At 49.6% G+C, this 16491-nt stretch overlaps 1 protein-coding gene across 1 annotated transcript in view; it reads left to right on the forward strand.

The window, feature by feature from the left end:
• The first annotated feature begins 213 nt into the window (after positions 1-213).
• The window catches only part of ANKRD28 (ankyrin repeat domain 28), a 549582-nt gene continuing 533304 nt past the window's right edge, over positions 214-16491 (forward strand). The window contains exon 1 of the mRNA XM_078664027.1: positions 214-432. Coding sequence (XP_078520153.1) covers positions 223-432 — 210 coding nt within the window. The 5' untranslated portion in view covers positions 214-222. The remainder of the gene's footprint in view (positions 433-16491) is intronic.

A 16491-nucleotide genomic window follows, 5' to 3' on the forward strand; every position in this document is an offset into this window, starting at 1 on the left:
ACGGGTTACAGCCGCGGCAGAAGTCTTTCTTTAATTTCCATGACATTGCCCGGTCTTCGCAGACGTCGTTATTGACAGCTACTTGACCAATCACAGCATGTTTTACTCAGCGGTGCCTTCACTTAGTCGTTGCCCCTTTTCCAAGGAGACGGTGGTATCGGTGCTAACCAATGAGCGGTGGTTTTGTAGCGGGCCAATGAGAGCGAGGCCCGGCGTTGGCCAATGGGCGGCGGGCTGAGAGTGGAGCGACGTGGGGGCGGCGGCTGTTGTGGCGCTGGCGGTAGAAAGCAACGAAGGACTGAGCGCTGGCTGCGGAGAGGCGGCGGCACCGGGCCCGGGGCATGGAGGCGGCGGCAGCGGCAGCGCGGGGGCCTTGAGGCGCGGGGGGCGGCCACACGAGCGGCCATGGTGTTCATGAAGATCCGAGACCAGGTGAGAGGCGGCGGCGGGCGAGGGGGCGGGTGGAGGTCGTACCTACCTGCCAGGTCCATGGGCAGGTGAGGGAGGAGGGGGTGGGGGCACTGGGAGATGATGACAGTGCGAGGGGTGGCAGGGGCTGGAGGGTGACGCGGTGCCGACCCCGGGTACCTGCGGATAGAGGGTCACAGTGTCCAGCAGGGCACAGAGGGCACCAGATATACAGGACACCGGGGAGCCTCGGGGCGAGCTGGGATCAGAGCCCGAGGGAGGCCCAGAGGGCAGTGTGGGAGGAGACACACTGGGCAGGTAGAGGGCAGTGTGGGAGGGGGCACACTGGGCAGGTAGAGGGCAGTGTGGGAGGAGAGACAGTGGACAGGTTGAGGGCAGTGTGGGAGGGGGCACACTGGGCAGGTAGAGGGCAGTGTGGGAGGGGGCACACTGGGCAGGTAGAGGGCAGTGTGGGAGGGGGCACACTGGGCAGGTAGAGGGCAGTGTGGGAGGGGGCACACTGGGCAGGTAGAGGGCAGTGTGGGAGGGGGCACACTGGGCAGGTAGAGGGCAGTGTGGGAGGGGGCACACTGGGCAGGTAGAGGGCAGTGTGGGAGGGGGCACACTGGGCAGGTAGAGGGCAGTGTGGGAGGGGGCACACTGGGCAGGTAGAGGGCAGTGTGGGAGGGGGCACACTGGGCAGGTAGAGGGCAGTGTGGGAGGAGACACACTGGGCAGGTAGAGGGCAGTGTGGGAGGGGGCACACTGGGCAGGTAGAGGGCAGTGTGGGAGGGGGGACACTGGGCAGGTAGAGGGCAGTGTGGGAGGAGACACACTGGGCAGGTAGAGGGCAGTGTGGGAGGGGGCACACTGGGCAGGTAGAGGGCAGTGTGGGAGGAGACACACTGGGCAGGTAGAGGGCAGTGTGGGAGGGGGCACACTGGGCAGGTAGAGGGCAGTGTGGGAGGGGGGACACTGGGCAGGTGGAGGGCAGTGTTGAAGGGGCACTGGGCAGGTGGAGGGCAGTGTGGGAGGAGACACACTGGGCAGGTAGAGGGCAGTGTGGAAGGGGGCACACTGGGCAGGTAGAGGGCAGCGTGGAGGGCAGTGTGGGAGGGGGCACACTGGGCAGGTAGAGGGCAGTGTGGGAGGAGGCACACTGGGCAGGTGGAGGGCAGTGTGGGAGGAGACACACTGGGCAGGTAGAGGGCAGTGTGGGAGGGGGCACACTGGGCAGGTAGAGGGCAGTGTGGGAGGGGGCACACTGGGCAGGTAGAGGGCAGTGTGGGAGGGGGGACACTGGGCAGGTGGAGGGCAGTGTTGAAGGGGCACACTGGGCAGGTGGAGGGCAGTGTGGGAGGAGACACACTGGGCAGGTAGAGGGCAGTGTGGAAGGGGGCACACTGGGCAGGTAGAGGGCAGCGTGGAGGGCAGTGTGGAAGGGGGTACACCGGCCAGGTAGAGGGCAGTGTGGGAGGAGACACACCGGACAGGTGGAGGGCAGTGTGGGAAGAGAGACACTTGACAGGTTGAGGGCAGTGTGGGAAGAGGCACACTGGACAAGTAGAGGGCAGTGTGGGAGAAAAGACACTGGCAGGTATAGGGCAGTGTGGGAGGAGGCACACTGGGCAGGTTGAGGGTAGTGTGGAAGGGGGCTCACTGGGCAGGTAGAGGGCAGTGTGGGAGGGGGGACACTGGGCAGGTAGAGGGCAGTGTGGGAGGGGGGACACTGGGCAGGTGGAGGGCAGTGTTGAAGGGGCACACTGGGCAGGCGGAGGGCAGTGTGGGAGGCGGGCACACTGGGCAGGTGGAGGGCATTGGGGGAGGGAGGCACTCTGGGCAGGTGGAGGGCAGTGTGGAAGGAGGCACACTGGGCAGGTGGAGGGCAGTGTGGGAGGGGGGACACTGGGCAGGTTGAGGGCAGTGTGGGAGGAGAGACACTGGACAGGTTGAGGGCAGTGTGGGAAGAGGCACACTGGACAGGTTGAGGGGGCGCTCCGGGCAGGGTTAAGACCAGCATGAGGCGAGAATGTAGTGTTCATTGGGACCCCCAGAGCTCCCGGATTGGGCAGGGTGTAAATGGCAAGAGTGTGTGGGCTCCGTGGGGCGAGGGTATGTGCAGTACCCAGGATTATGGTTCAGAGTATCCGACATAAGGGGTCACGGTGCCCATTACAAAGAACAATACATTGACATCTGGGTGCAGGATCTTTGGGAGGAGATGTGGCTCAGTGCCCCTGAAGGGCACGCTGCTGAGGATGGTACAAGCAGGGTACCAGCGGGTAGAGGGAGGGCAGTATCCATGGAGACGACCAGGGCTGCTGGAGTGGACCAGGATAGGATGCACAGGGCAAGCATGTGGGAACCATGAGCAAGACTGGTCCGGAATCTAGTATCTAGTGTACAGATGGCGAGAAGGGACGCTATACTTGGGGTATGTGGCATGCGGTACCCACAGTAAAGAAACGGAATATCCAGGCGGATGGCATATTACATGGTGCCCAGAGCAAAATAGGACAGTATCGGCGTATGTATTTTTTATTTATTGTCGGTGTAGTTTTGTGACGTTATGTATTAATCCGGTCACACGCACATACATTCTCCCTTATTGTGGCTGTTGTCATTTCACTCTTCTTCGCGTCACTACTTTTTATGACCTGTGGCCAGAAATGGTATCTCAGTGTGCTGCTTAAAGCCCGCCAGGAGTAGCGCGGGGTAGATCATTCAGGGTAGCGGAGGTCTCATGTGGGTATCAGTACACTTCGTTCATCCCAGAACCAACCCCTGTCGCCTTCAAGAACATAATTTAAACGCTGGGACCCGGATTTGGACATAAACTTCCCTTTTGCACCAGATTCCAGCTGAAAGGCATTCCCGTTTGTTACATGTTATCCTCGGAGTCTCCAGGGTGTCAACACCTCGATTTAGCTGGATTTATTTTTGAATGCCAGTGATTCTTGTATGTCTTTGTATTTGCCGTTGATATGGTTAAATAGATGGTTGGTAACACGAGAGGTGCCTGATGGGGCGCTGCAGTGCCAAACTAGTGTATAGAAGTAGAGCATGCAGCAAAATAATGTACATTTCGCTCAGTTGTATCGGACTGCTTGGAATTGGAGATGTGGCCCCTGGAACCACAAGTGAACACGGTCTGGGAAGTGGCTTTGGGTGACATGCGCCGTTCAAAGCTCCAGTGCAAGCAGGCGAGGAATGGTGCCCAGGGGGGCCCTCACTGATGGCTGAGAGGGGGCGATGTGACCTTGGTGAGGGCGCCCTGTGCCAGTGTTGATATGATAGATACATATGGCCGTTCTATGGAAGGCTTGTTGGTGGCGTGTGGCCTGTGGTGTCTGTGCATTGCGCTGTCAGTAGCTTGGGGGCCTCTAGCTGTTGTACTGATTCGTCTACCAGCTGCTACCATGGGGTTATTTATAAACCTGCCTGCCTTGTAGTATCGCCCTCTTCAGATAGTGGTGACGCTTTGCAAGCACGCACACTCTCCTGGTATCTTTGTGATCATATCGTGCTGTTCCCGAAACTCACCCTGCCCACACCACATGCAGAGCTCTACCTCTCCAGATTCGAACTTGTTAGCAGGCAGTTTCAAAAATAATAGGCCGCTCTGAGGCTGCACACTTAGCTCTCTGATGCTGTTGTATTTGGGAGCTTCAGCCCGCGCCCAGACTTCCACACAGCTCTCCCCCTTCATACTCAGACTTGTGAAACTTAAAGGTTCTTAAAATTCACGCACCACCCCAGCCACTCACCCCCCCCACTCAGTTTTGACATGGTGTAGTGTCATTTAACTCCAGACCTTTCCGCACCCATCTATATGTCTCTCTTTCTGCACACTCGGCTGTGTGATGCTGTAGGATTTTTTAGGCCCAGCCCCATCCGAGGCATCTTACACTTCTCTTTCCCTGCACACTTTTCTGTGTGATGCTGTAGCGTTTTTGAGGCCCAGCCCCATGCGCAGACATCTTACACTACTCTCTCCCTGCACACTTGTCTGTGTGATGCTGTAAGATTTTTTAGGCCCAGCCCCATCCGAGGCATCTTACACTTCTCTTTCCCTGCACACTTGTCTGTGTGATGCTGTAAGATTTTTTAGGCCCAGCCCCATCCGAGGCATCTTACACTACTCTCTCCCTGCACACTTGTCTGTGTGATGCTGCATTGTTCTTGAACTCCAGCCCAAGCCACACTGCTCTCTCTGACACTCAGCTGTAGTGTTCTTGAGGTCGAGTCCTATCCACAGCCATCTACACTGCTCTCTTCTTGCACACAGTCTACGATGCTGTAGTATTATTAATGACTAATGAGTTTTGGTAAAATCAAATATTTTAAAAAGATCGTTTAATTTAAGCAGTGAAGTCGCAATTTATCCAGATGTTCTGGCTTCACTTTGTAGAAACCAGTCAGTAAATGGGTAGCCATTTGTCTTTCCTTATATTACGGCTTTGCTTTTGCCTCACATTTACTGCAGTTCTTATATATTGTGGAAGAGGTGTGGCGCTGTCTCTCTCGTTACATTACTCAAGGTCCCATTCGTTGGTTATAGGAGCGTGCACATTAAGTAATATGCCCTGAATTACAGAATGTTGAACTGACTCAGACTCCAACCTGGCTCCCCAAAGTCAGCAACTCTGGCCCTAATACCACATCTTGGGTAAAGGGTGAGTGACAGGCAGGTGCCACATGAAAGCTCGACCAACAGGACCTCGAGCTGAGACAGGCTTCAGACTTCAGCACAACGCTGCTAGCATTACAGAAGTTCCTTCTATTTATACAACCCCGCTACCATTTCTTCATCATCAACCCAGCAGTAGTTTACTTTTATCCTGATGGTTGTATAGCCCGTTAGGATTCCCCTTTAGGATACCCCTTTTTCCTGCTATTTTAACTGCAGGCTTGGGTGCCTTATAATATTTACAAAGACCCAATACCATAACCCTCACCCATTTACACAGCTCTGCTAGCATGCATAACTACTGTTGTTTACACAGTTTTCCTAAGATGTATTCCTCTCCATGCCAACTTACCTCCCTCTGTTTACACAGCCATGCCTTTCTCTATTTACAGAGCCATGCCGATAGGCCTCCCTCTATTTATGGAGCCTTTCCAAAGGGCCTTCCGCTGTTTACGGAGCCTTTCCAACGGGCCTCCCTCTGTTTACGGAGCCTTTCCAACGGGCCTCCCTCTGTTTACGGAGCCTTTCCAGCGGGCCTCCCTCTGTTTACGGAGCCTTTCCAGCGGGCCTCCCTCTGTTTACGGAGCCTTTCCAGCTGGCCTCCCTCTGTTTACGGAGCCTTTCCAGCTGGCCTCCCTCTGTTTACGGAGCCTTTCCAGCTGGCCTCCCTCTGTTTACGGAGCCTTTCCAGCTGGCCTCCCTCTGTTTACGGAGCCTTTCCAGCTGGCCTCCCTCTGTTTACGGAGCCTTTCCAGAGGGCCTCCCTCTGTTTACGGAGCCTTTCCAGAGGGCCTCCCTCTGTTTACGGAGCCTTTCCAGAGGGCCTCCCTCTGTTTACGGAGCCTTTCCAGAGGGCCTCCCTCTGTTTACGGAGCCTTTCCAGGAGGGCCTCCCTCTGTTTACGGAGCCTTTCCAGGAGGGCCTCCCTCTGTTTACGGAGCCTTTCCAGGAGGGCCTCCCTCTGTTTACGGAGCCTTTCCAGAGGGCCTCCCTCTGTTTACGGAGCCTTTCCAGAGGGCCTCCCTCTGTTTACGGAGCCTTTCCAGAGGGCCTCCCTCTGTTTACGGAGCCTTTTCAACGTGTGTGGTGTAAACACGCGTCTTTGAGATAAACCTTTTCAGCATTTTCAACGTGTGTGGTGTAGTCACTTCGACATTATGGCGACGATCGCCAACCTTAAGTTGTGACTGTGACATCAGATCACGTCGTGGAAAGGAGTTGGAGCAAGGAGCTCCACGGCCCAGGCGGCTACAGTCTGTGAAGCAAGAACTTGGAGCGCTCCCTTCGAGTCAGCGGGGCGTCTGGAGGCATCTGAGGTCAGCGCCACTACAACAGATAAGTGCGCTTGACTGGATTGAGGGAATTCCTTTGGCTGTCTGTGGTTGAGAGGCACCGGAAGCCGGTGCGCCTTGTTCCGATATGTGCGCCTGACTGGAATGAGAGAATTTCCGGGGCCGCCTGTGGTTGGGATGCAGCTGAGTAACAGCCGTGCTGGGAGCGCGGTCAGCGGGTACCAGCTTACAAGAGTTTTTCTTTTTCGTTGTGTGCGCTCGGCATGTCACTTTATTTCTTGTAGCGCCTGCCCACTTTTAAAGAAGTGACCAAATAAATAACGTGCCCTCCGCCGAGACTGTCCTGCTCAATTGTGCTGCTCTTCTGAGTGCCTACCTGTGCTTTTCTTCACGCTTGTGTGGAGGAGGCTTCGTGCTGTTTGGGGGATGGCTCTGCTGTGAGGAACGAGTGTCACTGATCACATGACACATTAGAGGAAAAGTCTTGATGCAGTCTTTAATAGGAATAGGCTTACTTGGTTTCTGAGGAAAGCTCTTTGGCATTTCAGTGCTATCTGAACTTTACCCTCTCATTGCCCTCTGCTCTTAAATTCTTGCAAATTCCTCAATAGTGATTCCACCCCATTTTCTGGCACAACCGAGTCAACCTTCCATGCAGTGGGAAGAATGGCTAGACCTATTTGATAACTACATTGCTACTGATGGATTGGAATTCACTCCTGAGTGTAAGAAACCGTTTTTGGTGGGCACCATTGGCTTGGAAGCGCATCATATTTTCAAATATTTATCCCAGATGTTAAGCAATGACAATCAGCCTGTTGAGGTTGTGTTCCAAGAAGCCAAATTCCGATTGTAAAAAAGGGTTGCCAAGGAGGAAAATATCATTATTTCACGATACAAATTTTACGCTACACTTCAAAAGCCATGTGAATCTCTGGATGCCTTTGTGTCAGGATTACGAGAGCTGTCTTTTAAAATATACATTTGGGTAAATGACTGATGAGTTAGTCCGAGATCATCTTATAGTCCAGTGTTTAAGTAAGAAAACACGAGCGTCTTTGGGCAGAAAAGAATCCTTCTCTGAAGGATGCCATCTCCATTGCCAAGGTAGTGGAAGAGTCTGAGCAGTGCATGTAGCAAATTAGTAGAAAAAAGACTGTGGAAGGAGAGATTACTGGAGTCGGGATGAAGGAAGAGACATGTAAAGCTACTACCAGTAAATTTAATAATGAGGCACACAGAGGGTCTAGATCTAGAGGCTGCTTCAGGAGAGGAAGCACATATCATTCCAGTGAATCCAAGTGGTGTTTTGCTTCAAACAATGACTGTAGGAAATGTGGGCGTAGAGGACATGATGTCCAGGTTTGTAAAGAGCCTGCAAAATCTAGTGTGGCTGTCACTGATTACTTTAGTTGGGAAGATGAGAATGGAAGATTGGGTATTGGTGGTGCTTCCTTGCTCTGAAGAAAATGTTAGGAGGATTCGACCTAAGGCACCGTTCCCGGTTTTGGACAAACTGGTGGATCTGATGGTGGGCTCTGGCTCTTTATATGCCAATGTATCCAATAAGATGTGGGAAAGAAAGCGGCCTCATGTTACTCTTCTTCCCAAGGATATTAATCCTAGGGGATACCAGGGGGTAAAATAGAAGCGTTGGGATACTTTTCGTTTCCCATTGTGTTTCAATAACGACAAATTGTAGGAAAAATCTATGTGGCCGAAGATCGTTCACCCATTTTGAGGTGGGGGATCAATTTGACTTGCATATTGGTATTGATCTACATGCTCCCGGCAGGTGTTGTCTGTGATGGATATTTTCATTGGTGAAGCGTTGAGTGAAATGAGGGATGTGTTCAGTGATGAAAAGCTGAGAGAAATGAGAGGGTAAACACCTAGAATTGTGGTGGAAAAGGGGGCCATTCTGGTGAAACACAAATTAAGGAGAGTACTAGTGGTTGTAAGAGGGGAAGTCAAGGAGCTGCTCGAAAATATGCTGAAAGATGGTGTCATAGAGCCTGTGGAAGCGTCCAAATGGATTTCCCCAGTAGTATTAACCAAGAAGTGTGATGGTAAGCTCAGGCTTTGTGTAAAACTCTGCAGTTTGAACCAGCATTTTGTAACTTATACATTTCCTCTCCCTAATATAAATGAGTTGTTGTTGCTTAAGGAGGGGAAAGCACTTTTCAAAACTCATCTAAAAAATGCCTATCACCAGATTAGGCTGCATGAGGATTCCAGGGACCGTACTGCTTATATCACCATCTCGATTTAAGAGAATGCCATTTGGGTTATCCTTGGCCGCCAGCCTATTCCAAATGATCATGGCGGAGTTTTTCAGAGGGGTGGAAAACGTAAAGTTTTTCCAAGATGATATTCTTGTCCTCAGTTAAATCATTCAAGAACATAATAACATCTTGAGGTAAGTGTTGGGCAGTCTTAAAGGGTCAGTTCTTACTTTAAGGAAGGAGAAATGCAAGTTCCTTGTAGAGGAAATTGAATACCTAGGCCACACCGTTTCAGGTCAGGGAGTCTGACCTAAAATTTATCTGTTAGAAGTGATCAAGTTGGTACCCATACTATGTGATAAAGATCAGTTACGGTCATTTATGGGCTTAATTGAATACTATGCCAAATTTGTACCCAATTTCGCTAACAACTGTAGGTCTTAGATTGTTAAGAAAAGGGTGCACTTTAATGTGGGGTTGTGCACCTTTTGACACAACTTAAGACATTATTAACTGTTGATGCCAGGTGCATGGTTTGGGGGATGTTTTGTCCCAGCTGTGTGCGGGTTCAGAATAAACTGTGGCGTTCTCTTCGTGCTCTTTGACGCATTGCGAAACCAACAAGTCTGTCACAGAGTGTGAGGTCCTAGCGGCTGCCTGGTCTGTGGAACATTTTAGGACCTCTTTATGGGGTATACATTTTTGCATACGCTCTGATCATAAATTCTTAATAAAAGTTCTGAGTACAGGTGGTGCTGTTAAGGGTTCAGCTAGATTGGCGTCCATACAGCAAGAGTATCGCTACAACGTTGCCCACATTCCAGGATGGAAGAATGCTCAAGCCGACTGCCTTTCCCGTTTGTCTGTGGAGCGCTCTGTTGTAAAAGATCACTGTGGGTCTGCTGTGGATCAGGAAGGGCTGTGGCTTCATTAGGTGATGTGGAAGAGGCTCTTTCTATGCTGATGAATGGTGTTTGTGCATGGATTGCGATGTGGTCTTGAAGAAGGTCAAAGAAATGGTGATACATGGAGAGCGTAGGGAGAACACAGTTTCCCCTTCTGTGAGACCTTTTGTTAGGGTTCACCTTAAGTGATGCCAATGTTTTGATGAGAAACGACAAGTTTGTACCACCTGAGGGTTTGAGATGCAAAATCATTAAATTAGCTCATGAGGGGCACTTGGATCAAACCATGATGAAGAAAAGAGTGAGGGAGAACTTTTGGTGGCCCTTTATGGATGAGCAGATTGCGACCTGGCTAATGGAGTGTGCAGTGTGTAAGGAGAGTGAAAAGAGGCTAAAGACCAGAGTGCTTAGAGCACAAAAACATATTGAGGGCCTATGCAGGTGTTGGAGGAAGGCATGAAAAATGCCATTGTGTCAGTGGATGTACACTCAAAGTAGTTGGTGGTCAAATTTATGCGGGATGTGACCACTAGGTGTACAGTGGAGATTTTGAAGGAAGTGTTCATGTAGGAGGTCATGCCTCGTATTCTTGCCACTGACAATGGAACGCAATTTGTCTCTCTTGAAATGAAATCTATCTTGGCCAAGTGTGGCATCGCTCACCATCGCACTGCACTTTGGAATACCCAGGCCAATGGCATGGCTGAGCGTGCCAACCGCTTGGTCAAAGGGACCATCTCAATGGCTCTCCAAAGTGGGATGGTGAGAGGGAAAGCGCGAGACCAAGCGCGTGCCCAAGCTGTCAGAAGCACGAGCCTGCCTATGTGTCCCAGAAATCCTGGATCGAAAACACTTTCAACAAGCGAGAATGCACATATCTTATTCCAAGTTCAAAGGATCCTCACAGCCGTGAGGTGAACGGCCATCGAGGTCAGCAGTAAGCAGATAGCCTTCCGCTATAGCGCTCCAGCGCTCTACCGACGCCGTGAGGGAAACGGCCAGCGTTACCAGCGCTCAGCCACATAGCGCTCCAGAACAACAACTCCCAGGTGCCCCGGCGGCGGAAGTGACGCCGCACGAGCGCCCGGAGGCGCTTGAAAGAGCGGAGCGCCCAGAGCTCCGGCGGGACACTTTCTTTTTCCTAAGCCGTGAGGTGAACGGCCATCGAGGTCAGCAGTAAGCAGATAGCCTTCCGCTATAGCGCTCCAGCGCTCTACCGACGCCGTGAGGGAAACGGCCAGCGTTACCAGCGCTCAGCCACATAGCGCTCCAGAACAACAACTCCCAGGTGCCCCGGCGGCGGAAGTGACGCCGCACGAGCGCCCGGAGGCGCTTGAAAGAGCGGAGCGCCCAGAGCTCCGGCGGGACACTTTCTTTTTCCTAAGCCGTGAGGTGAACGGCCATCGAGGTCAGCAGTAAGCAGATAGCCTTCCGCTATAGCGCTCCAGCGCTCTACCGACGCCGTGAGGGAAACGGCCAGCGTTACCAGCGCTCAGCCACATAGCGCTCCAGAACAACAACTCCCAGGTGCCCCGGCGGCGGAAGTGACGCCGCACGAGCGCCCGGAGGCGCTTGAAAGAGCGGAGCGCCCAGAGCTCCGGCGGGACACTTTCTTTTTCCTAAGCCGTGAGGTGAACGGCCATCGAGGTCAGCAGTAAGCAGATAGCCTTCCGCTATAGCGCTCCAGCGCTCTACCGACGCCGTGAGGGAAACGGCCAGCGTTACCAGCGCTCAGCCACATAGCGCTCCAGAACAACAACTCCCAGGTGCCCCGGCGGCGGAAGTGACGCCGCACGAGCGCCCGGAGGCGCTTGAAAGAGCGGAACGCCCCTCGCACTCGCGAGTCGCGCGCGGGAGCGCCCGGGAGAAGCCCGGGACAAGGGCGGGACAGTCTTAGACAGTCCTAGACTGGCCGGGACTGGACTGGGCAACCCCTCTAACGTCTCCAACACAAGCAAGTAAGCAAATCTTTTTCTTTACTGACTTTCCTACATAGTGTCATCACGTAAGGATTTATACAAGTACCCGGTGTGTACAGGTAAAGCTTATATAATCCCTGGTCAATTGACTACATATTCTTAATATGTCTAAAAAGAATTCTAAAAAACAGCCTCCTGCTAGCTCTAAGCCTACAGTCAACTCTAAGCCCATTGAAAACTACATGCTTCAAGTCATTACCAAAATAAATAAAGACAGAAGAGAATCATTGGGATTAAGTCAGTCGCCTGACTTACAGTTACTAAGCCCAATTCAAAGTCCTCAACATTCAGGTTCTCTAGTACTGGATGATACCCCAAACCTAATAGACATTACGGTTCATCCTACTCCAAATTTGGACGATCAGATTAGTCTCAATCTGGATGATGCCGCTAATGCTTTACAACTAGACCAAGGAGTAAACACTGATCATGACCATGAGATCCTGGTGCATAATGCTGATGATTTACTTTCTCCTGAACAGGAAACTCGACCTACAAGGAAAAACAGGAGAACTCATCAAAAACGGATGGGGCTACGTTCCAGTAATAGGAGGAAAAATGTTTCTCCAACAGGTCAAAACAAGTCAAAAACTTTAGATGATGGTGATAATAATGTCCTTGATAAAAGCAATCATGGAAAAAGCTATAACGAAGATGATTTGCTTCAGAAAATAGCAGACATTATTGATTCCAAAATCCAAACTATCATAAAGCCTTTGATCGCTAAGATCGATAAATTGAATGCGGAGGTAAAAAAGATGACTACTCTTCAAGTTAAAGCTGTGGAAGGGGCTGAGACGGTCAATACTTTAGTGACACAAATGGTAAAATCAATTGAATCCAAGGCAAAGAGCCCTATAGAAAAGGAGATAAGTCCTATGCTCCCAGAAAGCACAGTCGGGAATGAAACTCATCCTATCACTCGACCTCCAAACATTGCCGGGGTATCAGGACCGAAAAACTTGCCATTAAACTGTCAGGAAACAGATCCCCTCCAATTTATTGAGGAAGCGTCTCCTGTGGTCCTGGTTCTGGCAAATGTTCCCTCGCCAGCAGATGCACAACCTGAAACATCGGAATCTTTGTCCAGCAAAGCCCTCCATTGGTTAACAAACAATATGCAAATGGCACCAGGAGGTAAACATCAACTTGCGTCTGAGATTAAATCCACTAAGAGGGTGGCGTGGATTGGAAATCGACCGAAAGTATTTAAGGGAGATTGTGTTTTAGTGACTTTTTTCCATCCAGGTGTTCTGCCTAATCTTCTAAAACATATCAATCCCCCCCAAAGAAGAGCAGGATCTGTTGTTCCCCTTACGTTAAAATTCTTTTACGGAGAGCAAGAGAATGTGACTTTTCCTAGGACCCCCGGACCTATGTGGAACACTGTGAGAAACAACAGAGGTCAAGGTGTTCCCCAAAAAGACTGGGGTATGGTTCTAGGTAATAGATATGATGCTTTATCAGGGCTAAATGACTGTGATTGACTGGGTAATAGTCTTGAAAATTTTCTAATTCCTGTTGTCACTTATGAGGCTAGGGAAATGGGCACCCGTTTAAATACTGGATTAGCTGATGTTCTGAGCAATGGAAGTAGCACTCAGGTCGAATCTGGTAATGTGATTAATGTTGAACAGTGTATTGAATGTCCCAAACTCACTTTAAATAATGATATACTTGAGTCATATGAGATTCTCTCCCCTGAATTGGGTACTATAGAAGGTAATGCATGTGAATATCTTTTTACTCAGCGACATGGTAAAGGTTTAACCAACATTACAAAACCTATCAGTGACAATGTTGACATACAAAGTACCTTGTTGTCATGGAATGTGGCAGGGCTAAAAAACAAGATTTTATCACAGGATCTGCTAAATTTCCTGGATTCTAAGGATATAATCCTTTTGCAGGAGACCTGGCAGATAGAACCGGATCCAATCCAGGGATATTTACATTATTTTACTCCAGCCACCCCGTGTTCAAGGGGAAGGGCAAAAGGTGGCTTGGTTACATGGATCAAGCAGAAGAATGACTACACAGTGTTACAAATAGATACCAATAGTCCTGATATATTACTGGTCAAACTACAGCGACCGCCAAGTAGGGACATTTTTATTTTTAATATTTACTCAAGGGGCCTACCGGGTGGCAAATCCACCAAGGCGGTCGAGATATTGGATATACTATTAAATCAACACTGTTTGAATGCTGATATCATTATTGGTGGTGATTTTAATTGTTGTTTTGAACCACTTGACAACCAGGATGTTGACCTCACTACCGAAGAGGACTTCATTTGGGAAATCCCACAGCTTTCCCTGATACCCATCAAAAGATGGACTGAGGCTGCATTACAGTTAAAGGTATTATGTGTCGAGTCTGGGTTGAGGGCCACTAATGGAAGAACGCCATCGGACAAGCAGGGCGCCCCTACTTTCTCTAATGGAACTACGCAAAGCCGTATTGATTATATATTAATTAATAAAGAGAATTGGGGGAAAGTTCTTGATATGAGGGTTGAGACTAGGGTGGAAAGCGACCATGATCCACTGATTCTAACCTTTAAATTGTTCGATCTGATGGCAAATGAGGAGGAGAGGGAAACTGTCCAGATAAACCTCACTAACGACCAAAGACACATTAGATGGGCAATTTGTGCAGCTAATGAGGAAAGCATGGTAGCCATAAGGGACTTTACAATTTTGGCCATTCAAGAAGTCCAGGATACACTTGAAAATAATACCCCGATAGCTGAAATTAGCAGGATCCACGATAAATTTTTTAACAATTTAAAATCATTTTTTCTAAAGAAAGCTAAGAAAAAGCCACGTAGACCAATTAGAAAGGAGGATCAGTGGTATGACAAGTCCTGCAGGACTGCCTATAGACTATTGTCAGATGCGGTAAAATCTCGAGACAAAACTAAAATAAGGGAGGCACGAGTTATGTACAAAAAAGTGCAACTTAGTGCAAAAAGGGAGTGGGAGGAAGGCTACTGGAGGGACCTACTTGATGCCAGTAGGGAAAGATCCATGACACCCTTCTGGAATATCGTCAAATGGGGAAGGGGCTCTAGTAGAGGAGAACCCATTAACCATGTGCTACCAGAAGCCTGGGTATCCCATTTTTCTACCCACTTTTCTGCTGAGGATGAAGTCGAAGAGGAATGTCTAGCTTTTGAAGATATCCTCGAGAGCCCTTTAGTCTTTTCAAAAGATGATATCTTAAAAACTCTGAGCTGTATACCTAAAGCCAGAGCTCCGGGCCTAGATTTTATCCCTGCAGATTTGTTTATGCATGACAAGGATCTATGGGCCACCTATATTCAGCTGTTAGCCAATGCTATCGCAAAGGGCTCGCCTATCCCTGAGACCTGGAAGGGAGCCGAGATTATCCCCATCTTTAAAAAGGGGGCATGCTCGGATCCAGGCAATTATAGGCCTATCAGCCTGATTGCATGTATGCAAAAAGTTGTGGCAAGACTATTATTACAGCGAATCCATGGGTGGATAGATGACAATGATATACTATCTCCCCTGCAGGCTGGTTTTCGTAGTCATACCAGCACTATTGATCAAATTTTTAGATTTGTTTTATTATATTGGCGCACAGTTTTATTAGAAGGCGGGATGCTTTTTGCAGCTTTTGTTGATTTAAAATCAGCTTTTGATTTAGTTCCCCGCCACAAACTGTGGAATATCTTACACGATCAAGGCATTCCAATAGAAATCCTGTCTTTATTGATTAGGATGCATGAAAATAGTTTCGCACAAGTCCGATGGAATCAGCGGGGTAGTACTACTGAGAAGTTCCCTATAGCGAGGGGGGTACGTCAAGGGTGCGTGTTGGCACCAACTCTCTTCTCGCTTTACATCAACAGGGTGATCGGCTATTTTGAACAAAAGCCCACGGATGCCCCTAGGTTGGCAGGAAGGCCGATCCCCCTGTTGATGTTTGCGGATGACACCTTGCTGATATCAAAGACGCAGCAGGGGCTACAAAAGGCCATCAGGGTGTTTGAAGGTTTCTGCAAGGATCATGGCCTTGTAATTAACACCAGCAAAACCAAGTTTATGGTTATGCACAAACGAAAACACATTAGAGGCAGAGTTATTATGGATGGGGTTCAGCTTGAGCAGACCCAGGTCTTTAAGTATCTTGGCATCAATCTGGCTTACAATCTAGATTGGAAACACCATACTAACGAACTAGACACAAAGCATGCTCAACTTGCAGGAGCTCTCACAAAGGAGCTTTTTTCATCTCACACTAAACCAATTAGACCTGTCTTAAAAATCTACAATGCTAAGGTGGGAGCAGCTGTTCTTTATGGAGCAGAATTATGGGGGTCCAGTAATCTGAATAAGCTGACGGTTGCACAGAATAAATTTCTCCGCAACATTACTGGGCTACCAATGTCAACCCCATTGATACCTTTAAAGTATGATCTGGGAATCTACAGCTTTAGTGACATAGCCAAGTATAGAATTGTGGCCTACTGGAGAAGGTTATGGACAACTCCGGAGCTCTCTCAGTATGCCCAAGGCTTCCTGGAGGTGAGATCCCTAGATACTGCTAATAAGATAGTCTGGTTGAAAGAGGCTAAGCTTCTATATAGGGCATTGGGCCTATCCCAAATGTGGGATGATCCACTAAATAGTGTCTTTCCATCAAAAAAGATACTTCGTGAACTCTACTGGAGTATGGTGGAGATTAAGTGCTTTAGGAATCACATTGACCGTTCTTTTACATATGACTATTTGGAGCTCAAACACTCGCCGGCCCTAGAATTATACTGGGATTGGATTACGGTCCCAGGGGATCGGAAGAGGTACCATCAGATGAGGGTGGGGACACTCCCACTGAATGCCCTAACAGCGAAATGGTATAAAGCACAAACTCCAAGGTGCCCCTTCTGTCCGGACCATAATGAAAACATTGGTCATGTGTTATTTGCCTGCCCCGAATATAGAATACCGAGACAATCATGGC

This window comes from Lissotriton helveticus, chromosome 10 (assembly GCF_964261635.1).
Source record: "Lissotriton helveticus chromosome 10, aLisHel1.1, whole genome shotgun sequence".
NCBI lineage: Eukaryota > Metazoa > Chordata > Amphibia > Caudata > Salamandridae > Lissotriton > Lissotriton helveticus.